This window comes from Rhopalosiphum padi, chromosome 2 (assembly GCF_020882245.1).
Source record: "Rhopalosiphum padi isolate XX-2018 chromosome 2, ASM2088224v1, whole genome shotgun sequence".
In the NCBI taxonomy this organism is placed as follows: Eukaryota; Metazoa; Arthropoda; class Insecta; order Hemiptera; family Aphididae; genus Rhopalosiphum; species Rhopalosiphum padi.
In genome coordinates, this window is record NC_083598.1 from 47,205,306 (window position 1) to 47,232,040 (window position 26,735).

The following is a 26,735-nucleotide window of genomic DNA, read 5'->3' on the forward strand; positions in this document are numbered from 1 at the left end:
TCACTAAGAGTGAAGTAACAATATAATGCATTTCATAAATTATAATAGTATACCAAATTCCACTTTGGAATTTTAAAAATTTTATTCTATAACCAGGTCCTGTATTGTTCATAATAAAATTTATGTGCTACATGAAAGTATTTTTCGTAAGTAGTCAAGTGTATAAATTTGCACATACTGATTGAGAAAGTAGCTTTATTTCACTAACACCTCTAACTGTTGCATTACTAAAATTGTACCTATAAATTCCTAAACTCGAAATTATTTCTTCATTAGAGCCTTCTGTTTGTACTACTAAGATAAGCAACATTGTCGGTATTTCAATTTTTGTTAAAAATACATAAATTAAGTTAACATTTATTAAAAAAATTACACGTTGGTTGATAATGCGTGTTCCATGTTTGAATATCTTACCTAATTAATAATTATCTACCTGTATTGTATAGCGAGATTCTTGTGGGGCGGTGCAAACAAAATCATAGTATATAATGCATATTGCATTGTACAGAGGTATCAGGTTTTAAAAATGTCATGTGGGCTCACTATTTTAAACACATTTACAGTTTTACCTAAATAATTACTAAACATTACTTAAATATAGTTTTTTGTTGTAATAACATTTTAATAGTATTAGCAATTTCAATTTTAGTGGGGCAGCAGCCCCCGAGCCTCCCTGTACTCGGCGCCCCTGGCATTGTATATTATGCATTCTATTGGACCTAACCCTATCCTACTCCAGTGGATTATAAATTATGAATTTGTTATTTACTATTCATTATTCAATTGTATTTGAATGTCGTTTTTTTTTAATGCATGATTTCAAAAACTTGAAGTCAGATTCAATTATTGTAATTCTAGATATTCAGTTGAGTGCGAGAAAGGTCGGTAATCATTTTCGATACGGGAATCGCGAAAATTTTATAATCGATCATCAAAAGGTTAAAACTCAAAGGTGATTTTTATTGATTGAGTAGAGATGGCCTTTATAAAAGATATGTATAATATCTAAATCTATATTTAATTTAATTAATAAATAAAATTGAATATCTTTTTAATATATTTATTAAATTTCAATCCGGATAACACCAGTTCATAACCAATACAAATATATATAAATTAGTTATCTAAAATAAAATAGTGGCAACTAATGTTGGGTAGTTGGGTTAATGTGTACTTAAAAGGTTTTAACTTTTAAATGCCATTACAGTGTTCTGCAATCGTTATGTTTTTTTCTTTTCCTGGCTTAAATGGCACTATCTATGTGAAGTAATTTGAACTTTTTTTCAAACAATGTTCCAAAATACACAATGTATTGTATGCACAAAAGACGAAACCACCATCACGACATTAGCAGATTTAGATGACAGTTTTTGTGTTTTAATATTTTGTCATAGTCATTGAGTACTTGAGAAGTAGTAGTTAAATACGTCCTTATTAGTACGTCATAGAACACGTAAAATTATGGTGAAATTCATTTCGTACTAGTGTATGTAAAAAAAAATTTTTTTTTTTAGTTATCGATAAATGATAATACTTGAATGTTCCCGCTCTTCCACGAACCGCAATGGTTCTCAAAATCATGTGTAATCTATAATCAATATAGATTGCAGGTTATGGGTAATTTTGATATTTTTTGTTTACCTATAAATTTTTGATAAAATTCTTAATCGACGACACAACACAAAATACATATTATGTGATAGGTATAATAAAAATTAAAAATTGGGTGAAATTATATTGCTTTTCATTTATATTTGTTCCACTATCCATAACAACTGTTTACTGTTTTATCCAAAGGTAGTAATGTATTGCTGCACTCTGAACAATTTATGACATTTATGCGGAATACCATTCAGATTCAAATGACCCATCGGGTATGGCCAAAGTCACCAGGAAATGGGAAATGTTCCCTGGTCGAAACCGATTCTGCTGTGACGGCCGGCTCATGATGGCACCGCATGCAGCAGTGTTCTACATCAATGTTATCCTCATCATTGGTACGAGCGTCCTCTTCTTTGTATTCGAGTAAGTTATTATATTATATTCTGCTTAACTAGTAAGTTCTATGATATGATAAATTAATGATTATTCTAGCTGTCCATACCTTAGCCGTCGTGTGACTCCTGTGATTCCAGTTATTTCAGGAGTGTTATTTCTCTTTGTCATTGGCTCGTTGTTCAAGACTAGTTTCACGGACCCGGGTATTATTCCTAGGGCGACTGATGACGAAGCTGCTTACATCGAGAAACAAGTTTGTAAGTTTAATATAATTTATTTTCCAATTTAATTCAATTTATTGGACTGGTTGACTTTTATTTAATTGCTAAAAGTGCTGTAATACAATTATTTTTTCTAACAACTAATTTTGTTTTACTTTTAGAATTACATTAAGTGTTTGATAATATGATTAAATATAGTTAAATATTGAATGAAAATTAAAAATTAAAAACAGTTTTATATACAAAGAAATTTAATGAACTTTTTATTTGTACCTTAACAAAAAAAAAAACAGTGTTTATTTTATAGTAATTTTTTCATATAATAACAAATAAATCTTACTTTTCAAATCAATCAAAAAATTAGTAAATTTTTTGAATAAAATATTAAAATGTTTTATAATTCATTAATGCATTGCAATTTAGACATTAGTATACCAAACAATGGAGGAACCCCCACTATACGACCACCCCCTAGGACCAAAGAGGTGGTCATCAAAGGCAATTCAATCAAGTTAAAATATTGTGTTACATGCAAGATATTTAGACCGCCAAGAGCTTCCCATTGTAGTTTATGTAACAATTGTGTTGGTAAGTTTTACTTGGATTTTCAGTATTTAATTATATAACATTATATTAATTGTTAGTTAAGGGTGTCTAAGTCTTTTGTTTAAGTAATTTAGTATATAAACTTGCCTCATAGGAAAAACAAACATTTCGTTTAATAGTCATATTTTTATATTTTTTATTTTATTTTAAAGATAAAAACTTTATATTGATTGTATTGGACTCTAATTTAAAAAACTAATTTCAGAGGTTATAATAAAAGTTTAAATAATAACAACTATTAAGTATTTTGAAATATATTTTCCTGGTGTTATTTAAAGTTGAGTTTCATGTGACTGGAAAAAAAATTTCTGATTACAAATCAAATAAAAACGATTAAAATCTAACTATTCTACAACTGAAATTGAGATTTTAACAACTAATATGGTTTAATTTAATTTTTTTCTCATTACACTTCATATCTAGAAATATTTGCTCCTTAAAATTAACCGTCTTCAACACCCTAAAAATAATATTTTTATGATACTGATCTTTGATGTATTTATAAATATTTTTTTACTCACATCTTATGATATATTGTTAAAATTTAGAAAATTTCGATCATCACTGTCCATGGGTAGGAAATTGTGTTGGTCGTCGGAACTACAGGTTTTTCTATATGTTTATTGTTTGTTTATCTTTACTTATCATCATCGTGTTCATTGGAGCAGTACTACATTTATTTTATTGTAAGTGGATTTCCAATTCTAATCAAATTTATTTTTTTTAAATATATTTATTTTATACTTTTGTTTTTTTTTTATTTATAGTATCTGAAAATAGATTAATGGTAGATGCTATTTCTGAATCACCAACGAGTGTAATAGTAGTAATTATTACATTCTTTAGTTGTTGGAGTGTAATTGGACTGGCTGGATTTCATACATTTCTTGCTGCATCCAACCAAACGACTAATGAAGACGTTAGTATATTTTGTTGTTGTGTGTGTTGTATAATGCAATAATGTATCTTTTATAATAAATATAAATACTAAAAATTTGCAGGAATGGAAGATAATCTCTTTTATTTAATTGTATTATAGAATAATTCTGTATATGTGGTTATTTATATGCGTTTAGAATACTTTTTCCTTTTTCTTTTCTTTGTTCCATAATGGAAAAAATTGAAATTAATATTTATTAAAGTAAAACAATGTTAATTTTTGAAATGCTTTGTTTATGTTTAATTATATTAATTTTAAATGGTTATTTATTATTAACTATTGATTAAGTTATTAGTATATAGTTTTCATTGTTTAATTCTTCCATCCCTGTAAATTAAAATATTTTCTGATAAATAAATCTATAATATATGTAATAGATTAAAGGATCTTTTGCCAGTCGGACAGGACGGCCAAATTCCAATCCATATAGTCGAGGTAACATCTGTGCCAATTATTGTTATGTATTGTGTTCTCCTCGTCCTCCAAGTCTTTTAGGTATTCATAAATATTAGTTTATTGTTCTAAATAATTTTAATTTACTCTATATATTTCAGATAGACGTGGTGTGGTTTTATCATTAACCGAATCTAAATCATTGAAAAAAAGTCAGAGTAGAGATACAGTTATATCTAATAAAGGGTTTGAAGTTTCTGATGCACCTGTTAACCAAGTAATGTGTAATAATATTGTTTCAATATTTTATGTACTTAATTTAATTATATTTTATAGAATAGCAAAACAAATACTGATGAAATACAATTGCATCAATATGGTTCATCTAGTATGTTACAACCAGATAGTTTAGACCGTAATCAACATACATTTACAACATCGATGCCAAGTATTCATCATTCGCAAAATAATCATATGCATCAAAGTCATATTATAAATGGTTTGTATCAAAAGCCACCAACCTCTCATTCTTCAATCCTTATAGCATCACATCATTATCCAACTGACTATTTTTTAGTTCCCACAAACCCAAATTATTTTTATGCTAGTTTACCTTTGCGCAGGGACCGTGCAGCAATGTATTATTCAGCTGTTTCTCGTGTACCTAGTTATCGTTGTAGAAACAATCAAAAACTTTACTATAGTCACTGCAATGAGCATGGTGGGGGTACCACATCAACTAGGATGCACTTATCAAATATAAATAATACTAGTTAAATTAATGCTCATCTTTTTGGGAACTATAAAGAAAATAATTTAATTGTTAATAAATGTTTTGTTTCTTTTTAAATGCCTTTCACTACCATGTAAGTTGATTAGGATTAATATTTACTGGTAAGTGAAATTAAGGATGAGGTTGAATTTAAATAAATATATTTGTCAATTCATTTTTAATTAATAGTGTTTATATAACTGTGTAGGTGTGACATTCAACAAAAGTGTAACTTCATTGTCTAACACATTCAATGATACTGGCATATACGAGACCATTGAACCGGGTCGATTAGACCCAGAACTAGATTTAGATGATGGGTCAAAAACTATATCTGGTGCTCCTCCATTGAGTGCTAGTCGGCTACAACTACTTCAGGACACGACAATGATCGAGTCAGCTTTAGACCTAGATTCATTAGAAGATGCGTCATCAGTTGGTACTGGCAGCCAAGTGAAATTGGTTAAAAACAAAAACACATTATGACTAAACTAGATTGAAGAAGATAAATTATGTACCTGTTAATTTTTATAGTCATACATAAATGAGAAATTCCTTATGGCGTTTAGGCACTTATTAAGGAAATTTATATATTGTTTTAATGTGACTTAAAAGTAAAATTCACTAATATTGTTGGTTGCAATATTGTTATTTACCACCAACTGACTGCCCAATCAAATTGTTTTAGGATTAACAATTTTAATGTTATTAAATAAGTGCCTTTTGCTTTATTTATTATTCTAATTAGGTCCTAAAACTAATGTCTAACATTTTTCAAGTATTTAATTTCATTACTAAACACCATGTCATATTTTGCACTTTTCTAATTTGGTCCTTTAAGTTATTAATTTAAATACATATATTTTTTTGTATTAATAAAATAACTTAATTTAATTATAGTATTGTTATCCGGCATTACACAAGTGTTGTGGCTAAGGTTTAACTTAAATATGCCAATGAAAAAAATGTTTAATTTGTAATAGTCAGGGTTTATGAATAGGTAATTATTATTGTTAATTTTTTCTTTTTTTTTAATAAAAAAAACTAACGATTTTTTTTTGGGTGTTACCATCTTCTATAAGACTTTTAAACATTCTAATAGGTAAATCGACTGTTTATTTATTTTATTAATAATTAGTATGTATTTTTTTTTTAAATATTGTTCATGAATTCGCGGTTGTGCTTTTACTTCAATTAACGCATTAGTGCCTCTTTCTTGGAAATAATTTTTCTTTTTATAATTAATGTTATTGATAAAAGTTGATTAATTAGATGAAAGAAATTTAATATATATTTTTATATTCTCACTGTTCAATGTTTAAATTGTTATTTGTTTTTAAAGGTAAAAATAGGGTTTATAATATAACTTTAAAATTTCTTAACATGACATCAAAATAATTATGATTATTTTCTAGTAAAAATAAAAGACAATTATAATATGTCTAGTTTGTTTTCTTTGTAAAGACTTTTACAATGTTCTTATGATACAGTTGTAAAAACATTTTTAATATTTGATACATAATTTATCCATTTAATATTATTTAAAACAGTTATATATAATAATTATTTTTTACTAGTAATACATTTTTATTTTTATTTATATTTTGCATATAAGACATTAACAGTGAATTATGTAGGTGGACTATAATTAATTATTGTGATCATTCGGTGACATAAAAATATATTACAATTAAATTAAAGATAATATATTGAAACTTATATTTTCAATTTTGATGTATATACAGAACACTATTTCACTGATTAATTAAATTATAGAAAGGACTATATTGTGTCATGTGTATTATTATACTCTGTTACTATGAAACATAATAATAGTAATTAGTAGTATAATAATTATGACAATTGTGTATACCATTGATCCAAAATGTCTTATTAAGTATTAAGATAAATATTAATCACAATACAATTTTGGACTAGCTAGTAGATAGTGAAGCAATAGTTTCTTATAAAATGATTTTTTAATTCTTTAAAAGAGAAATACAGCTATTCAAAATGTGACAAAGTATTAGTATATAATTAATATCTTAATGTCATCTTAATTTTAAACAAAACAATTTTCAAAATGTATGTACAGTTTATTTTCTACTTTAAATAATAATGGTTATTATTACTATCAAGTATTCAAAAATGTATTTAGTTTCTTGTTTATTATTGACTTTTACTTTGGTAAGATAAATGTGTACTCAGAAACCATTTGAAAAGTATTTTCAAAAATAATTTTACATATTTAATGTATCCTATTTTATTTCCAACGTTGTAATTTTAAATACAACAAAATGCAATTATCCAGAATTAATAAATAAAAAATGTACAGAATAAACATTAGTCTTTATAACTGGATCCTGGAATGCACAATAGTCTGTGTTCACTTGCACAATTTTGACACAAAGTTTCTTTGATTATAACTCTGAGTGTGTATCATCTTTCTCCTCTGCAACAAACATAACTTTGATAAATATGAAAAGTCTTAGGAAACAAATGTTGATAGATTTGAAATAATTTGTTAAAACTAGCCAAGCATAAATATTTCTTAAGAATTACTAAGTAAGATAAGTCTTATATGAGTATATATACTAATAATAACAATATTTATGATCAAGATTCATACCATCAAACATATCTAATTAATATTTAATTCTCAATTCAAATATATTTTATTACTAATGAATTTTTAATATTTTAAACAATAATTATTTTTGATTATGAGATAATAAAAGCAATAAATGTAATTGTATACAACAATGATGTTGTTTTGGTCTGCAATCACTTTTAAATTAATACAAATTATTTACTCTTCAACATAAATGGTATTTTTAGATAGAAGATTGGATGTAGCTGGTACTTTGAAGTTTAGGAAAATCATAATTAAAACAATGCATTAAACTTATCAAAATGATCAAAACAAATAAAATAAAGAATATTAAAGCATTATACTAATACTTAAATATTTTATATATTCTATAATTTACCAAGAATAATCAGTTAAAATTTGGACTTTGAACGTTTACTAAAAACTAGGTATACATTATACATAGTTTAACTGTAATTTATATTTAATATGACTTATAAATCAGTTAAAATTAATTTTCTGAGTGATATTAAACCAATTAAAAACTAACAGTTAGAGTCCAGTTATATTATTAGAAGTCAAATAATTTATTTAATTGAAAACTATAAAAAATAAAGAATAAGCGGAGCATTAGTGATAGAATACAAGCCAGGAAATTGTAGTTTCAACACAAATATCCAATATGTTTTTTAAGTAAAAGCTTGGTAAAAATTAGTTTTGCAGTTTTTAAAGTGTACACTATATAATAACACAGTTAATAACCAATTTTGTTATATTTTAGTACTTTAGTCATATTTTTTCACAAATTATCCACTACAATCAGGCCCGGATAGGGCCGGCAAGTTACCGAGTTAAACCCAGTAGGCTGCTTAAAATTTGAGTCTGAATTAATGTATGTCTTATTGAAAAAATGGGCCGTTTACTTTTTTAGGGCCGTTAAAATCCTAAAACTCGGTGGGCCGATACCTTGCCTATCCGGCGCTGACTATAGTACTTCCTCATCATCACAATTGACAATTAAAAATGTATAACTATAATCTATTTTGAAAGCCAACATAATAGAACTATAGCAATTATTTTGAAATTCTCATGATAATAATCTTTCAATAATTATACTGTTTTTCATTAGGTAAAAAAAAATTATAGAACATCACCCAACCCAGCAAGTCACAAAACATACATGCTTAATAAGGTTCTTTTTGAAACACTTTTTTCACTAACTAAAATAAACGAAATGCAATTTGTATAATACAAATAACCAATGCTGATGAAATCCATGATGAAATATCCTCTTTTAAATCATGTGGTGATTTGGAAATTTTTTCTGTAAAAACATACATTGCAGAGCTGAGCAAGCATTGTGCAATAAGCAACTATAATAAATAAGCTAATAACTGCCGTGCTCCATCACCGTTGATAAACATCTTGAAATTCTCACCAGTTTTTGTAGGTTCAACTATTGGTTTGGGTTTATCTGTTTGTAATGGGCTTTCAGATTCAGCATTATCATTCACAGTGCTACTTGGTTCATCAACAGTAGGCTTTTCTACTTCATCATCTTGTGCATTATTCTTAGTTGTAGTATCATTGTCTTGTTCTTCTGGTATTTTATCTTTTTCATTGTCAGTCTGTGATGTTGGTGCTTCGCGAACAAGAATTATTGATTTAAGTTATATTAGTTGGATAAGTAAAACACAAAAAAAAAACTCACTCTAATTCAATCAAAAAGCTGTTAAATAAAAAATAAATTGGCTGAGAGGTACAACACTTACCTTTAACTTTGAGGTCCTCTTTCTTTTTTGGTTTCCATGAAGTAAATTTAGTCATTAAATATCTCATCTAAGAAAATTATGTACATGAATTATTAATCCAAAAATGTATATTTGTAATTCAGTGAAACCTGTATATAACAGTCACGGGACTAAAATAATTAAAAGGGAAAATGAAAATGTTGTATGCATATAATTATAATCTCAATCATTATTATTATATTATTATATTTTACATATACGTTATAAAATTAATTTTAATATTTATCGGCATGTTTACAAATAGAAAACCGCTAGACTCTTTACGACGAATAATATTCACTTTTTGTTTAAACTTGAAAGATTTACGCGGTACGGTAAGTGCCATTGCTAAGAAAAATATGTAAACTGCGAACCAATTGAAACTGAATAAAAACATTAGAATATTACTTATGTTTTTCTTTTATAGATAATATTACAATTTATTTCTATTTAATTGTATCTCAACTTCATAAATTCAATAGGTGCTCGCAATTAACGTTACCAAAATCTGCGATAATGCAATCGGTCGTAATCTGTGTTTTCACGTGTACTTAATTGAAGCTGTTTCGTAGTTTGTATATACATAATATGATATTACATTTAGATTTGAACTAGGATTTTTGTGCATTATGAAATCACTGGGGTAAAATATTAGTGTCCGTGTCCGTAATACAAAAAGTCCGTTATAGATAGGTAAAAATACATTGGAGTGCCTATCTTTTTGCTAGGACTGGGTCATTTTGTCTGTTATATACAGGTGTCTGTTAAGTCAGGTTTCACTGTAATATGTATTATTATTACATACCTCGCGTTCTATCGATGAATGTTTTATTGCAATTGTTTGAACTGTCAACACAGGATCAACAGATTTTGGAAGTTTTCCCTGTTCTTCTACTTGCTTATCTTTCCAAATCTACAAATAACGAAAACATTTTTTGGTTGTAAATTTTTTTAATTATTATTAAGTAAATATCAATATTCTTACTGTAATTTCAGAAATCAATTTTTCCAGAGTATCTATTTCTACTTGTGTAAAAGGAGTATCCTCCAATGTGGTATTTTTTATTTTTTCCAAAAACGAATTACTACTGTTTAATGCACTATTTAATGCATCTAATCTTGATGGTCTTTCTGCATGTTCAAAAGTTCTTTCCCAAACAGGTAATACAATTTTTTTTAAATCGTCAAATTTAGAGTCTAAAATATCAGCTTCAGCGCCAAAACCATCATCTTCTAACCAATTTGAAATCTTAACAAAATACATTTTAATTTGATTTATATTATAACAATTTGTTAACTAGTTTTATAAACATAACATTATTTTACTTTTTAAAATTTTAAGCAAATCTAATAAAAATTACCTCAGAACATTTATTCAAAATTGATTGAGTTTCAATATCAGTAGCAGAACTAGCATAATCAGGTTGTTCTAATTTTTCACGTGTTTCAATAATAGCAGTTTCTAAATTATTTAAAGAGGTTTCTTTACGTGATTTTGCTAAATCTATTTCTTTAAGTTCTGTTATTCTAAAAAATAATAAAAACATCTCAAATGAAGAAAATATAATTCATATATCAATAAGTAACATACTTATTAATTGAACTTTGCAAGTCATCATCTTGAGCAGGAAGAACAAATAAGTATTCATGGTTAACATCAATAGTTTCTTTAACTGTTACAACTTTTAAATTCTTCTTGGAATCAGAAATTGGAACTGTATCATTTAATTTCAATTGTTCAGTACTGTTTGTTTGGTCATTGGTATCTGTATTATTTGATGTATTATTAGATGCTTGGGGAATAGGACCTTCTTCTGGAGCTTCATGTACTGGTTTTTCGTCTTTCAGTACTTCTTCAGGACCTTTAAAATAAAAATATTTATTAATTTAATGCTTATTTAGTATTTCCAGTATTTTGTTAGTTGTTACTACTTAATACCTTTAAATAAATTGCTAATAGTATTTCCTATCTTTGATAAAGTAGATTCTTCTTCTGTATCAGCAGTAACAGTTTTTTCAATTAGTAACTCTACATTTTGTAAAATTAATAATCCACTATCATCCATTGCAAAGTGTGCTTTAATTCCTTTGGTATCTATTCCTTCTTGACCTTGATACTTGGTATAGGCATCTCGTACACCATTTAATTTAATATTACTTAGTTGCAAAGAACCTAAACACTTAACTTCATTTTCATGTAAATGACTAAGTTCTGCATAACCCACAGTAAAATCAAAATCTTGTTGATGTTTATTAAATGTTATTATTTTGCGTTGTGGATATGGATTCATGTGGCCAAATAAAATGCGCTTTACTTGTTTTGCTGGTTTATTCTCATCTATTACCTCTTTATCAAATGTAACCTAAAAATAATTTAAGTTCAATAAGTACTTAGGTACATCGATACAATATAAATTGTAAATAATATAACAAACTTGTATAGGGAATAATGTAGCATCCTTAGTAATAAATGCTTTTACTTTAAATCCATTACTAAGATCTGCTGCTTTATATGCAGCCCCTAAAGCAGCAGCTTCATCAGTATTCAAGGACCTACCAAGAGGTTGATTACTTTTTAAATCTTTAACTAAACGGTCTTGAACTTTAGGAACTCTAGTACCAGCACCAGATAACATAACCTAAAATATTATTAAATTAATTAATAGAATAATTATTTCTTTGAAAATAATAAATATACTTGTTCAATCAGTTCAATAGTCAGTCCAGATGCTTCTAAAGCTCTTTGAGCTGGAAGCACAACTTTATCAAATAAATCTTTACACAATTCTTCTAATTCTTCCCTGGTAACTTTAATGCGCATGTCTTTTTCGTCAATTAAGCCTTCTATCTGAAATTAAATATTTATTTTAATACATAATGAAAATGTATTGGTTTTACAATATTTATTGATCATCATGTTTTCATGGATCATAAAATTTGATTCAGTATCATTATTGGAGATGCTGTTTTTATAGAAAATGTATTGGAATTTTTGTTAATAATTGGAGAAAAACAATAAAAACAATACAATTTATTCAATATAATAGGAAAAGAGATCCTAGCGCTACATGTAAAATTTAATTTTTTTTATATTTATTTTTTTTACTGAAAATAAAAAAATAAAATTTGATTTAAATTTTTTTGGATAAATTTAAAATAACCATTTTGTGAATCTGATTATAAGAACAATTTTAATGTAAAAATATTTATCTAAGTCAAGTAGTTTATTTTTAAGAATTGCATGTGCTGACATGAGTATATTACTTAAATTATTTACTCATAATATAAAATTAACAATTTTTTTCATACATTTAAGTAGCATAATTTTTTTTTTTTTTTTTGTTACACCCTGTATATCATTTATTAATGAATTTAATTTTACAAATATCAACTACTCAATGATAGGTACACACAAAAACTACAATACAGCAGAAATGAGACCCCAAGTGTTTATTAATTAATTCATAATTTAATAATTAAAATAATAATATATTACTTGGGCAAAATGTTCAGTATTAGCACTTAATACATTCTTTAATCGTCCAGCTTCTTTAAATAATTTTGCCATTGATCGAGAATTTTTAGTAACATCATTAGGTGTTAATTTTAGATCATTAAATTTGGCTGCTAAGTAATCTCTTAGTCGTAGTTGTATTTCCAAGCCACCCAAATTACGTTCATATCTGATAAAATATAAAATTGTATTAAATATTGTTATTAAAATAATTTTTTATTCATACAATTTAACAAAGATTAAAATGAAAATACGAACCCAACTCCTAGTACAGCAAGATGAGGTTGAAGTTCAGGAGCTATTCTATCTTTAGATTTTATTAACTGATATGATACAACTGATACTTGAGTACCATATGCACCCATATCGTAAAACATCATATACATTGGAGATGTTTCATTAAAACTTTTTGTACGAAATATACCATAATTCAAAGCAGCTAAAAAATAATAATTATATCATTTATATCAAAAAAATACATACACAATTAATTGTATTTATTTTTTAATTTTAAAATAAAATGAATTATAAAACTCAAAAAAATATTGAAGCCTCATCATTTCTTTGGTAAAAATTTAATTATTATCTCTAAAATGAACCAATTATTAGAAGTTATAAACTTAAAGCATAAGGTTAGGTAATAATATATTACATATGTATACATTTTTTTATATTAACTTTCATAATTATAAATATTTAAAATATGCTAAAATGTAAATTTCAATAATAATTTTGATTTTAGATTGAATGAGAGTTTATTAATTATTTTTATACAACTAAGTATAAGCATAAGTTTTCAAGCTCACAGAAAATATAAAAATATAGAAATAAAGGTAAATATGAACAATTTTTTTAAAAAAATTTGCTATACTTTGTGCCAAAAATGATCCTGATAAAACATCCAACCTACTACAAATCCACTTAAATTAAATATATAACTGACAACTAAGTGGCAAATTAAAATAAACAGTGGCGACTAACTCAAAAAATTTACAAGTTCTCACTTAAAAGAACTAGAACCCCTCCCCCATATCAATATTTAAAAATTACTCTTTTCATCGAGACCCAATAGCTACAACCCACCCACCCCAATTATGAAAAGGGTGCTTGAGCACCTTTTTAGATACATGATAGCTGCCACTGAAAATAAATCTTGACAAATCTGTAGATGTACCATTTACGATAAAAAGAGCTAACCCTCCACCTGTTTACATTCAAGGTATCATCTTCTGATGTCAAATATCTTAGAATCACTCTTGACAAAATACTAACTTGGGGGCTCCCACCTTAAACTGTAGACTACATCTATTTATTCCAGTTTTAAAATCAAAGCTCCCAATTCGCACCAAATTTATTATTTACAAATGTCTCTAGTACTCTAATCGATCACTCTCTATATGATAACTTCTGCATCTTGGTTTGCATTTAACTCCACATTACACTCTGACCTCAAAATAGAATCAATTGACCAACTAGCAACCAAACATTACAGCTCTTTTTACTCCAAACTACATTCCCGTACTAACCCATTAATATTAAAATTTTATTCAATATACAACCCATAAATCCTATCCATCCACTAAAAAGAAAATATTGCAGAGATTTATTAACCTAAAGTTAATAATATCATGTTATATATCATGTTGGGTTACATCATTGGTTGGCATCTCTCTTCATATTATTTTTTTATAATAAACAATATAATATATTAATACATTAATAATAAAAATAATGATTAGAAGACAGGTCCTTTAACAGGGGGGGAAAGGGTCAAATTATTATTATTTATTTTATTTGTAATAAAAATGAAACTCAGATTAAGTACAGAATTAAATTTTATGTTATAGAGAAATTAATTTTGATTTTTTTGTTAAAACATTTCTGAAAGAAAATAATTTAAATATTCTGACCATCTATTTTAATTTTATATAGAAATAATTCCAATTAATAAAACATATAATTAAATATTCAAATATCTTATAAATATAAGTATTTTATCGATTCATAAAAATATAACATAATTTGGTATTATGTCTATAATTCTTTACCTGCTGTATAACTGTTAATAAGTTGTAATACTTTAATTCCGGCAATTTCTGCAGCCTTTAGCATTGCAGTTCGTTCAGCTTGACCGAAATAACCAGGAACAGAAATTACTGCCTCATTTATAGCTTGTCCAGCACTATCTTGTGCAAATTCTCGTGCTTTTTCCAACATCATTGCCACGAGTTCTTCGGGTGAAAATTGATCATTTCTACAAGTATATAAATTATTATAATAATGTAAGTCGGAAAATTAGGTAATTATATAATATAAACATACGATTCATTATGCTTGAAAAGTACAGTATTTCTTTTTGGATCAGGAATAATATTATAGTAAGGAAAACGTTTTTTATAGAGATCTACAATTGGATTGTCTATTTTCTTTCCTAGTAAGTCAAGAAAATAAATATAACAGTTGGATGGGAATCGTACGCCAACAGTTAATGCATCTTCACCAAATGTACGTTCACCATTGCGGAATGCTATAGCAGTCGGTGTTTTTCTTTTAGATTCTTTGTTAAGAGCAATTTCCATTGGCACACCAGGCTATACAAAATTAAAACATGTTTAAATATATTTGCACATCATTCATTTATCATAAAATACTTACTGAAACTATTGCTACTTTCATCCATTCTGAACCAATATCAACACTCATTACAGCTAAACCGTGTACATTGACAATATGAAAACTCAAAACCAAGAACATGGTCAGTGCTGTGACACATTTCCAGAATGGGATACCCATTTTGAAGAATGTAAAAACTTACCTGAATAAAATTGAAATTGGTCATATAACTTGTTTCAACAAAGTATGTTCAAAAAATGTAAGAATATAACGTTTACTTACCTAACTAAGAAGTATACTAGTTACCCTTTAACTATACCTATTTAGGAATTATAGTATTTGATTTACAACGAAAATAGGAAAAATCCACCGGGTACTGTGGTAAGTATCATATCTGATATTGATAATATTATCAATGTAGTTTTTATAATATTTTTTTTAAATCCAACTAATAAGTACAGAAAAAATTAATTACGTTTATTGCGGACAATTTGATTGAAGATCCTAAAGACTAACGTATAAGTCAAGCATACGGTTTCTTGATTACGTATGTTAAGTTAAATTAAATATATCAAGACGTTAAGACGTAACATAATCGTAACCAAATACATAATGGTTATATATAAAGTACGTACAAAAAAAATCAACAAAATCGCCGATTTGGCGGCTTCTGATTGGTCGACTGTCTTGACACGTATCTGCCAATTTTCCAAAACTTTATATTACTCAAATTTTCATTTCGTATTCATTGATATTTTGATAAGAATGTTTTTAAAATATGGATTAGTCTTTTTTTTTATTTTGACATGGACTTAGCTGTGTATTATCCTTAAACCATAAACCTTATGTTACACTATAGTGTATTATAAAATTTAAATCACAAAAAATAATTGACAATAATATTGTATATTACATGATCTAAGGTATATTGACTATAGGTATATGGTTAGGTTATTATCTGTATAAACCATTAGACCTTAATATACTCCATGACGTAATAGATGTCATTCGTCGTGATATTATACTTGTGTATTATAAGCACGAATTGAAGTGTATACTCCAGATGTTCGTGATTATAAGACATAAGTATAAGTTTATAAGTATTTATTTGTATTTATGTTTTATAACAATAATGGTATAATACTCATAACTCATAAGTCCCCTATGGTTTTCTCACAAATTAAGATACATAGTTATTATTCAGGGTACAGATTTATAAAATTGTTTTATGGATTCTGAACGAAGTGAGGAATGTAAATGTATTGATTATACAATGATATATGTTTTTTTTTTGTCTCATCACGATTTAGAATAGAAACATCTGAAATAATGCTTTGATTTTTGACTTCAGCCCCTCTTTGAAAAGGAAATTTAATTTAGTTGTTACTTAGGAGGGATGTAAATTTTTTTTTTTTGCTACCCCAGAATTTCGACTCGAGTGATGCCCATGAACAACTGTATTCATCAATAGACTAGTCTTAACTATTTAAGCAATGGTGAATTCACGGGCAGAGAGGATCTGGATTTTGGAGCCCTGGCCGCCCCTGGGGGTTTCCTCCTCCAGGGATTGATATGATTTAACAACTACGAATAGAAAGCTTGATTTCATTTTAAAATTTGACTAAATTTATAATGTAATAAACTTTTTACTAACTATATATCAAGCGGGTTTAAACCCGTTTTTTATTTTATGCTGCTTTTGTTCATATTATTATTATACTACATACCCCTCTTATGATATTACTCTATTCGGTCCTTTCTAGACATTCCAACTCTTGCCTCTTGCTATATTGATCTAGATTCTAGATATTTCTTTCATTCTAAGTGGTGCAGTTGAAGCTCCGGATAAACTCTCATCAATCTCACTCTTTGTAGTCCTTTCGTATCCAATAAGAAATTACTCGCCTTTTTATGTTCCATCTTACCCCATCTCATATGGCAATTATCACCACTCGCCAGAATACTCTACCGGTAATCAGTATAATATATTATTTTTGTTTTTCAGCTACCATTTTCAAACATCTTAAATCATTTTATTGTTTTTAAAGTATTATGTTTAATTATATAACTTTAATAATAACCTGTGATAAATTGTACTTGTTAAATTAGGGTGACCATACGTCCCGTTTAAAACGGGATTGTCGCTTTTTTGATCATCATGTCCCGTTGTCCCGACAAATTTCGAACGGGACGCTTTTTATCCCGTTTTTAGTGGTAATCGGTCAAAATATCCACGGACAAAATATTCAAATGTATCCGTTTTTCCAAAAATAAGTGAATTACACTTTAATTTCTAATAAATCTAATAAAATATAAATATATTATATTATGATACATAAATTACGTTAATAGTAATAATATCACAAAATATACTGCACACACATTAGTCAAATAATATGAAAAAAAAATGTAAAATAATTTTTTTATATATATAGATACAGTATATTCAAATAATAACTAAAAATTTAGTATATGTTTTAAAAAATAGAAAATTGTATCTTATTGTCGAAGAAAATTAGCTATAGCATTTAAAAAATTTGGAATGTCCCTAGTGCCATCATTGTCTTCTTTAAATTTCTTTTTAATAAATATTTTCTTTTCTTTTTCGTTGGTGGTCCAATGGTACCCAATTGATGCTGTGCGGCTTTAGTTTTGTCTGCAGCATTTTCATGTCGCATCCCCCCATACAGGGGCGTATTTAGAAATGTTTTAAGGGGAGGGGGCACAAACAAAAAGTTCAAATTTGCATACATGGGGCATAGAATTGTAAAATTTCTCATATAATAAAAACTAGTATAAATACGGTGAATGGGGGAGGCACGGGCCCCATGTGCCCCTCCCTTAAATACACCCTTGCCCCTCCCTTAAATACGCCCCTGCCCCCATAAGACATTTCTAAATACGCTCCTGAGATATATATATATCAACAAGTAAACTAATAACTAATACAAATTAAAAGCTCAACTCAGGCCTCAGGAGTGGATTGGGATATAGATTTATATAGAAACCGGATCAATTCCTCGATCCTTTTCTATTATATTATACATTTTTTTTATTTATAGAATTTAATTTTTCTTGTCAAAATGTTTATATTATTTGAGTATTTGAGCTAATTTTATTATCAAGTAAAGTTTAATGCACTTATTTTCAGAAAAATGGATTAATTTGATTAAAAACTAAGATTAATTTACATTTTATTTTATATTATTTTATTAATTGATGTAGTATAATATAATATATTTATATTTTATTAAATTTATTAGAAAGTAAAGTGTAATGCACTTATTTTGGGGAAAACGGACACATTTGGATATTTTGGTTTGGATATTTTGTCTTTGGATATTTTGTCCTAGATTCGTTTTTAGTAGATAGTCCCGTTTTTACATATTACTATATTGTATTTTTAAAACAAATCGATCTATGATACAAATCTAAAATAGTTTTATAACCAAATTTATAAATAACAGGTAACAGTTTTCGTAAAACAAGAATCAAGGACCACTGCTAATGAACAATTAAATTAGCGATAGTGTTTAATAATAAAAAGAAAATTGTCCTAATTGTTTAAAAAAATTATATTAGTTTTGAAATGCAACATTGTGTATAATAATAAAAAAATAAATATTCCTAAACATTCCAACACTTTTATTATTTAGGTTAGCCGGTTAGGTTAATTAACTCAAAAGGTAATAATAATAATTTTTAGATAGTGGTGGGGGATGTAACAAATGTCCCGTTTTTTTAAATGGTCACCCTAAGTTAAATATCAGTATGCCACATAGTATTAAAATAAGTACATATTTTGACCTGTGCTAGTCATTAAAAACTAATATAATATAAATTATAATATATTATGACGTCTATGAATATAAGATCATGATTTAAGTGATTTATGAAACACTTAAGAGGACTCTATATCCGCATGTGTTGTCTCTGTCTTATACACGCGTAACATAGTTAAAAACTGTTTTACGCGGGACAACTTTACTCCCTCGATATTTATATCAAAATTACCAAAATGATAAATCGCATTGAGAAGAACTTTACCTGTGTTGTAGCGTTTTAATTAGGTTTTGATAGTGGTAACCAATAATTTTTAATAATTAAATGAAAAAAACCTAAAGTTTTCAAACCGATAACTTTAATTGCATTCATGTCATCAAAAAAATAAAAATGCTACGTCACAGGTAAAGTTCTTCCCAATGGGATTTATAATTTTGGTTGTTTTGATTAAAATATCGAGGGAGTAAAGTTGTCCCGCGCAAAACAGTTTTTAACTATGTTACGCGTGTATAAAACAGAGACAACACATGTGAGTATAGGCAGTATAGCGTCCTCTTAAGAAAAATAATCTATAAACGCTCCATACCATAGGCATAATATAATTCTATCTATATTTTATTATTTTATTTTATATTGTGAACCGTACAACGTTTAAAGATATTAACTATTTTAGTATTTATAGCACGATTATAAATAAATATTATCCGTGCTTCTTGCGCTTAACTGAAAAAATGGCTAATATAATGACAAATTATAATTTCTTAAAATCTAATTTGTCATGATATGTATCACGGTCTTAGAAAATATCATAATAGAATACTAGATCTTCTAAGACCGTGATATGGATTATCATTCATTATCATTTCTCCATTGTGATAACTGCTATCAAATTGCTGACACCTGAGCGACAGAATAAATTTATTCTGTGCCTGTGCATGCACCGGTGGAATCGGAACGGGTACACGTCTTGCCGATTGGCCAGCAACAGACGTTCGACTGTTCGTGAATGTGTTACGAACATTACGATATTACGATGACACTAGTAGTCACTAGTCACTAGTCAGTCAGTACTCAGTAGTCAATTAATGATTACTTGAATTGTGATCAGTGGATAGTGGATACTACTTAGTACTTATAAGTTACTAGTTATAAAATTACAACCTTCAATAATATAAATTATAATATTTATAGTTCACTATAATAATTTATATTCACTAGTCAGTAAGTAATCACGTAAAAAAAAGATCCATTGTCGGTAATTATTCATTAATCTCTCTTTTTTAGTTGTTATTTGTAGATGTGTCCTTGAAAATAATTCACTGACAATTTCTCTCGTACTTACGGAGACGATTTTTTGAATAATTAGTTTTAAATATTATGCAACTCATGCAAATTTTTTGTATCAAACGTCGATAGTCGTTGATTGTTACCAATTGACATTACCAATTCTATAGCTGACCAAACATTTGAAACCCGCAATTTCCCAGGTTGAAAATTGAATATCAAGAGCAATTATTAATTGTAAATATCAGCACCTTCATAAATTTGTAGAATGATTATATTTGTATTTCAGTTCTTACTGTTATAAAATATATAATATAAAGTTTGGTTTTTGAATATTTTATTAACATTTTTATATTTGCAAAAATCATACAAACCTTTGATTTACTTGTACATGCACAGTAAAATGTTAATAATATAGTAGTTGTAGATATAATATATGTATTATTTTTATTCTAGAAGTATCAAAACAAAACATGGACAATTTACGTTTTGATGGACGAGTGGCAATTGTTACCGGAGCTGGTGCAGGTTTGTTGAAGATTATTTATATAATAACTATACACAAAATTAGCTAAATAAAATTAAGGTTAATTTTTTTTTTAAATGGCAATGGGTTGTTAGTCTATAATTTTCAATTCTTCAAGTTTTTGTAATTAACATTTCCTGATTCTTTACAGTCTACACCTATTTTGGTTTGAATCTGAGGATTTTTAGTTTCTAAATTATTAATTAATAAATTATATTTGTCTTATTTTTTATTCTAGAAACTAAATTTTTAAGTTGTGACATTTTTACAGTTAAATTATCAACATACTATTTAAAATTTTGTTGTTACTAACTAAAATTTAAAAAAGTTGTGTTTTGATTCTAAGGTTTGGGTAGAGCTTATGCGTTATTATTTGCTGAGCGTGGAGCTTCTGTTGTTGTCAATGATCTTGGTGGTAGTCGATCTGGAGATGGTAGTAGTAGCAAAGCTGCAGATTCTGTTGTATCAGAAATCCGCTCTAAAGGTAAGTTAATTTCTATGATAATTTATCTTCTATGATTATATTTATTAATTTGATTTTTTATTAGGTGGAAAAGCTGTTCCTAATTATGACTCTGTCGTTGATGGTGATAAATTAGTACAGACTGCACTTGAAAACTTTGGCCGTATTGACATAGTAGTGAATAATGCTGGAATACTAAGAGATAAATCGTTTGCACGAATCAGTGAATCTGATTGGAGTAAGTAAATAGTCCAATTAATTTTATTTCAATTTTATTGAAATTTGTTTTCCCGTATAGATTTGGTACATGATGTTCATTTGAAAGGTGCTTTTAAAGTTACACAAGCGGCATGGCCACATTTTCGTAAACAAAATTATGGCAGAGTTATTGTCACAAGTTCTAATTCTGGTTTATATGGAAACTTTGGACAAGCTAACTACTCGTAATTAATTAAAATAGATTTTAGTTTTACCAAAGTGATAATACATTTTTTTTTTCAAGGGCTGCCAAATTGGGTTTAGTGGGTCTTTGTAACACAATGGCAATTGAAGGTAGGAAAAACAATATTAACTGTAATGTTATTGTACCAACAGCAGCATCTCGGCTCACTGAAGACATTCTACCACCAGGTATTTAAATCATATTTTTTAATTAAAAAAAAATTTAATATATTCTAATGATTGTGTAATAATAATATAATATTCCTTAGATTTCTTTGCCGAATTAAAACCTGAACTAATTGCTCCTGTAGTTGTATGGCTTTGTCATGAGAACTGTGATGAAAATGGTTCTATCATTGAATCAGCTGCTGGATGGGCTACAAAATGTAAGAATTTTAAAATAATAAATTTTATAAAAAGTATGCTTTACTATTTAAATAAAATAAAATTATAGGTCATTTGGTAAGAGGAACTGGTGCTATACTTAGACACAAGATTACAGACACAGTTACTCCAGAAAATGTCCGAGATGTTTGGAATCAGTTGACTGATATGTCACAAGCAACTAGACTGAATTCTATTGAAGTAATTAAATTGATATCTTATAGTACTTATCCGTTTAATCTACTATAGACCATTCCCATTCCATTATTTTGACTACTGCCTGATATTACAACTATCAGTCTAACTATCAATTCAATTATCTTGACTAACCAATTATCAGTATTACTTTTCTATAAACATGTATTTATGTTATATTTCCAAAATATTTCAGTTTTAGGAACCTTCTCACTTGGTACTCACAGTTTTTTATCATAGCTGTTTTTACATTCCGGTGTCTTTGAAGTAAATCTTTTTTTTTTTAAGTATTCAATAACATTTTTGTTCAATTTTGTGTAATTTTGAATAATGAATAAGTGACTGGTGGTAGTCATAGCATTGGGCAGTAGTAAAGATAATATATAAATACTAATATTACTTTATTTATTTGTACAATTAACTAGTAAAACTGTTGATTGTAGGAAGCATCTTCAACTTTATTAGGAGTTTTAGATGAAATCAAATCAGGTCCTGAGGAAACCTTAAATGAAGCTAGTGGTGTGTTTAGTTACAATTACCGAGATTCCATAATTTATGCTATTGGAGGTAAATTTAAAATATTAATTAATTCTTACTATTTAATTAAAAAAATGTATTTTTTTTATTCATAGTTGGAGCAAATGTAAAAGAAGAAAGTGATTTACAATATTTATATGAATCTCATGAAAATTTCTCTATAATACCTACTTATGCAATTTTACCCAGTCTGATGGCTACTATGAGTAGTAATTTGATAACTGAAGCAATACCCGGCAAAGAATTTGATTTATCTCAGGTATAAATCATATGTATGCTTATCTTTGTGGTTTATTATAAAATTTGTTTGTGGAATATTTAGTATACTACTGATGCTTTAATTGTTACCAAGTTTGAACGTAGGCAATAGCAAATTAATCCTAGGTAACGAATAATGTTTAATAAAAAAAAAACTATCTTACCTAAATAACTATATTACAATATAATATATTGTAATTAATACTTTTAGTACATAAATTGTTTGTATTTCAATCAATAATCCTAGTTAATTCAAATGTTCACATAAAAAAGAAAACTCATTCAACAATGTCGTTTTCATTTTTTTTCGTAGAATATAAACGTTAAAAATATTAAACTTTATAACTATAATACATAAAATTATAAAAAAAATACATTTTTGTTTGTATACTTGGTATCATCAGACAAATAAAAATTAAATTGGTTTTTCTTACTTTTAAGATTAGGTTAGATTTTTTCTTAAATGGTTTTGAAGACTAAACATAATTTAATTTTCAATCATACAATAACTAATTATGGTACTGATGTGGAACCATATCACTTGTAAATCACTTCAAGTAATTTATGTAACTATTCTAACTTATCTAACAGAGATATTAAATGACATGTTTTATTTTACATGTTAATTAGTATTTATAAAATATTTTCTCAGTACTTTTTTAATATGATTTCTATTCCAACACAGTTGTTTATTTTAAAAATTAAAGGTTATATTTTATAGGTTTTACATGGTGAACAATATTTGGAACTACATAAGCCATTACAAACTGAAGCTAAACTTACAACTAAAATTTGTATTTCTGATGTATTGGATAAAGGAAAAAATGCTGTTATTGTTGTTGATGGTATGAGTTTTATTTTTTTAATTTCGATGATCTTACATAAATTGTTTCTTATCCATAAAAAATATATTTTTCTACATATTCATTACTTTTTATGTTTGATTTAAGCCCTAAATAATTTCTTTATTGAATTAATTTAGCTAAAACGTATGATGAATCTGGTGATTTGATCGCCACATCACAAATATGTACTTTTGTTTTGTCGGCTGGAGGATTTGGAGGGAAACGAGTGTCCAGCGTTATGATTCCATTACTCGATGAACCTAATCGGGCTCCAGATTCAACTGTTAAAGAGAAAACTTCTGTGAATCAAGTAATTATTTTTATTTATGCATTAGGTATGCTTAGTCATATTCATTTCTTATTATTTTGAATACAAATATATAATATAATTATATTACATTCACACATATCATACATTGTTATTAGGCAGCTGTTTATAGATTATCTGGTGATCTGAATCCTTTACATATAGATCCATCATTTGCACTTGCTGCTGGTTATCAACAACCAATACTTCATGGTTTAGCAACTCTGGGTATGTCAGTAAGACACGTGCTCAAACAATTTGCTGATAATGATTCAAAATTATTCAAATCACTTAAGGTATTTGTATAATAATTTTTTATAAAAATTGTCGAAATTATTAATAACATTTACTTGAACTATAATTGTTATACATTAAATCGCTGAAATTAATCATAATATAGTTTTAACTTTATCTTTTGTTACGTGTTTACTTGATAAAATATTCATTTATTAATTTAACAGAATGTAGGACATTTATTTTAATCTAAATTATGATTAATTAAGGTTAAATATTAGATATTTGAAATATTGCATTATTACTGTATGTTAATAAATGCGCAATAATCAGTATTTTTTTTATACATTCTAAGTTATTTGAAGAAAAAAAGTAAAAACCAAATATTGTTAAACTGTTTTGTGCAGTATGATTAGTATAAAATAAATGTACAGAAAAATGAAATGCATGTATAGGGAGTATGAACAAACAGCTCATTAATTTACAAGCTACATTGACCTCTAGGTGAGATTCAGTAAACCAGTTATACCAGGCCAAACATTGTGTACATCAATGTGGAGAGAAGGGAACCGCATTCACTTCAAAACTACCGTATCAGAAACAAACGACACAGTTCTATCAGGTAAATTTTTTCTTTAAGGTAATATAATTATTGGTCTTCATATTTTTAATATTTATTGTTTATTTTTATGTAAACATATACTCTATATCTAGTCATATAGATGATATTCATGTGACCTTGATGGTTACATTTAATAATTTAAAACCTTTAATTATGCCACCAATTCAATTAACATACTTATTGACCTATACAATTATTTAACATATTGACCTGTACAATTAATATTCTCATACAGCTATAAACAAAATGACAGTATAGTTTTTAAGACTTATCAGCAAATTCTTCGGAATAAAATAATTAAACAAAAATTATGTTTCAACAAGCTTATCTTATATTCTCTGTTGTTATATTTTTATTATTTTTCACTGTATTTGCTATTATATTATTTGTAGATTTTGTTTTCACCAGGTGAGTTTCCTGTTTTAGATTAAATCTGCAATTGTGTATTAAAGCATTATTTTTCCAAGGTCAATTTTTAAAAACGATAAAATAAATAAATGATAATTTGAAAATGTTTATTTTTAATTTTAAATCATAAGTGGTATTTTTTAGGCGCTTACATGGAATTACACGAAATTAGAATGCCAGCCAAGCCACATGTGGTATTGTGTTCTGGAAAAGTCGAAGAACTGCCAAGTGATGCAGTATTCCATGGTATGAAAGAACGCATAGAATCTAATCCAAGTTTATTAAAATCTATTAATGGAGTCTTTGTGTACCATATCACAAAAAGTGGTAAAGTTACTAGTACATGGAGTAAGTGTTATTATCTATAATGAAAAAACTTGTAGAGTTGTATTAATATTAAATTATCTAAAATTAATAATTAGCTGCAGATTTGAAGGCTGGTAAAATTTATCGAGGAGAACCTGAAAAAGGCATTAAAGCAGATACAACATTGACTATTGATGATTCAGATATGATTGATTTGGTAAGTATCACAAATATTATACTGTTATTATGCATCCATAATATATATGAAAAACCTTTATTCAGGCTCTTGGAAAGCTAAATCCTCAAATGGCATTTATGAAAGGTAAATTGAAAATCAAAGGAAACATCATGTTAGCTCAAAAATTAAAAGCATTAAATACTGAATCCAAGTTATAAAAGTAATTTATATGTTTTTGGAATTCAAGGAATAAAATTTAAGGTAAAGTTTATGGTGTTAAAGGGTGGGGATTTTGCCTTGGATCATAATTTAAATATATAGTGTTGAACATTTTTTTATATATTTTATTGATTTATGTTTAAATGATCTTTTATGTGTAATTAGTTATTTATTATTGTTTTTATTTCTTCTTTTTTTTTACCAATCAATATTTTTAATAAATAAACAATATTGTATTAGTTATTTATTTAATATTTAGTTATTAAACTGATCAAATTACACATCCTTTACACATTCCTTTAAATTTG

At 27.0% G+C, this 26,735-nt stretch overlaps 3 protein-coding genes across 13 annotated transcripts; 2 read left to right on the forward strand and 1 right to left on the reverse strand.

The window, feature by feature from the left end:
- Positions 1-1,606: 1,606 nt before the first annotated feature.
- On the forward strand, positions 1,607-5,985 carry LOC132919297 (palmitoyltransferase ZDHHC18). 3 transcript variants are annotated; one of them, XM_060980740.1, is made up of 10 exons: positions 1,607-1,703; positions 1,798-2,025; positions 2,095-2,255; positions 2,643-2,807; positions 3,374-3,511; positions 3,593-3,744; positions 4,143-4,260; positions 4,320-4,435; positions 4,495-4,657; positions 5,139-5,985. In XM_060980740.1, exons 2-10 carry the CDS (start codon positions 1,877-1,879, stop codon positions 5,414-5,416), a joined length of 1,440 nt encoding a protein of 479 aa, XP_060836723.1. In that variant the 5' UTR covers positions 1,607-1,703; positions 1,798-1,876; the 3' UTR covers positions 5,417-5,985. The 3 variants fall into 3 exon arrangements, 2 of the variants coding, with proteins under 2 accessions (XP_060836723.1, XP_060836722.1); XR_009660609.1 differs by lacking the exon at positions 1,607-1,703 and having other exon boundaries at positions 1,710-2,025; positions 4,495-5,052; positions 5,139-5,275; XM_060980739.1 differs by lacking the exon at positions 1,607-1,703 and having other exon boundaries at positions 1,710-2,025.
- A 1,192-nt stretch (positions 5,986-7,177) lies between these two features.
- LOC132919296 (hypoxia up-regulated protein 1) lies at positions 7,178-16,057 on the reverse strand. Of its 4 annotated transcripts, XM_060980736.1 has the most exons (17): positions 15,913-16,057; positions 15,720-15,831; positions 15,480-15,639; positions 15,147-15,415; positions 14,873-15,078; positions 13,083-13,263; positions 12,807-12,993; positions 12,009-12,158; positions 11,746-11,949; positions 11,250-11,673; positions 10,902-11,172; positions 10,672-10,837; positions 10,296-10,559; positions 10,116-10,223; positions 9,293-9,359; positions 8,959-9,162; positions 8,726-8,844 (listed from the first exon to the last, which is right to left on the reverse strand). In XM_060980736.1, the coding sequence occupies exons 3-17, from the start codon at positions 15,615-15,617 to the stop codon at positions 8,741-8,743; spliced, it is 2,943 nt and encodes a 980-aa protein (XP_060836719.1). In that variant the 5' UTR covers positions 15,618-15,639; positions 15,720-15,831; positions 15,913-16,057; the 3' UTR covers positions 8,726-8,740. The 4 variants fall into 4 exon arrangements, with proteins under 4 accessions (XP_060836720.1, XP_060836721.1, XP_060836719.1 ...); XM_060980737.1 differs by lacking the exon at positions 8,726-8,844 and adding an exon at positions 7,178-7,382 and having other exon boundaries at positions 15,720-16,052; XM_060980735.1 differs by having other exon boundaries at positions 15,720-16,053.
- A 4,130-nt stretch (positions 16,058-20,187) lies between these two features.
- Positions 20,188-26,674, forward strand: LOC132923335 (peroxisomal multifunctional enzyme type 2). 6 transcript variants are annotated; one of them, XM_060987257.1, is made up of 18 exons: positions 20,198-20,441; positions 20,505-20,741; positions 20,961-21,032; positions 21,377-21,514; positions 21,579-21,731; positions 21,792-21,936; positions 21,996-22,123; positions 22,204-22,320; positions 22,389-22,519; positions 22,957-23,080; positions 23,146-23,309; positions 24,030-24,153; positions 24,291-24,463; positions 24,580-24,756; positions 25,199-25,316; positions 25,869-26,072; positions 26,147-26,247; positions 26,313-26,674. In XM_060987257.1, exons 3-18 carry the CDS (start codon positions 20,978-20,980, stop codon positions 26,424-26,426), a joined length of 2,166 nt encoding a protein of 721 aa, XP_060843240.1. In that variant the 5' UTR covers positions 20,198-20,441; positions 20,505-20,741; positions 20,961-20,977; the 3' UTR covers positions 26,427-26,674. The 6 variants fall into 6 exon arrangements, with proteins under 6 accessions (XP_060843242.1, XP_060843240.1, XP_060843241.1 ...); XM_060987258.1 differs by lacking the exon at positions 20,505-20,741 and having other exon boundaries at positions 20,198-20,475; XM_060987256.1 differs by lacking the exon at positions 20,505-20,741.
- The last annotated feature ends 61 nt before the right edge of the window (positions 26,675-26,735 follow it).

Excerpts from the sequence above, each read along its gene's own strand:
- LOC132919297 (XM_060980740.1), top strand. The coding sequence starts at position 1,877 with ATGGCCAAAGTCACCAGGAAATGGGAAATGTTCCCTGGTCGAAACCGA. Across the intron at positions 2,256-2,642 it reads TTACATCGAGAAACAAGTTT|ACATTAGTATACCAAACAAT; the intron begins GTAAGTTTAATA and ends ATTGCAATTTAG. Across the intron at positions 3,512-3,592 it reads AGTACTACATTTATTTTATT|TATCTGAAAATAGATTAATG; the intron begins GTAAGTGGATTT and ends TTTTATTTATAG.
- LOC132919296 (XM_060980736.1), bottom strand. The coding sequence starts at position 15,617 with ATGGGTATCCCATTCTGGAAATGTGTCACAGCACTGACCATGTTCTTG. Across the intron at positions 13,264-14,872 it reads TATTAACAGTTATACAGCAG|CTGCTTTGAATTATGGTATA; the intron begins GTAAAGAATTAT and ends ATTATTTTTTAG. Across the intron at positions 9,163-9,292 it reads AGAGGACCTCAAAGTTAAAG|CACCAACATCACAGACTGAC; the intron begins GTAAGTGTTGTA and ends TTGTTCGCGAAG.
- LOC132923335 (XM_060987258.1), top strand. The coding sequence starts at position 20,978 with ATGGACAATTTACGTTTTGATGGACGAGTGGCAATTGTTACCGGAGCT. Across the intron at positions 23,081-23,145 it reads CATAATTTATGCTATTGGAG|TTGGAGCAAATGTAAAAGAA; the intron begins GTAAATTTAAAA and ends TTTTATTCATAG. Across the intron at positions 25,317-25,868 it reads AAACGACACAGTTCTATCAG|GCGCTTACATGGAATTACAC; the intron begins GTAAATTTTTTC and ends GGTATTTTTTAG.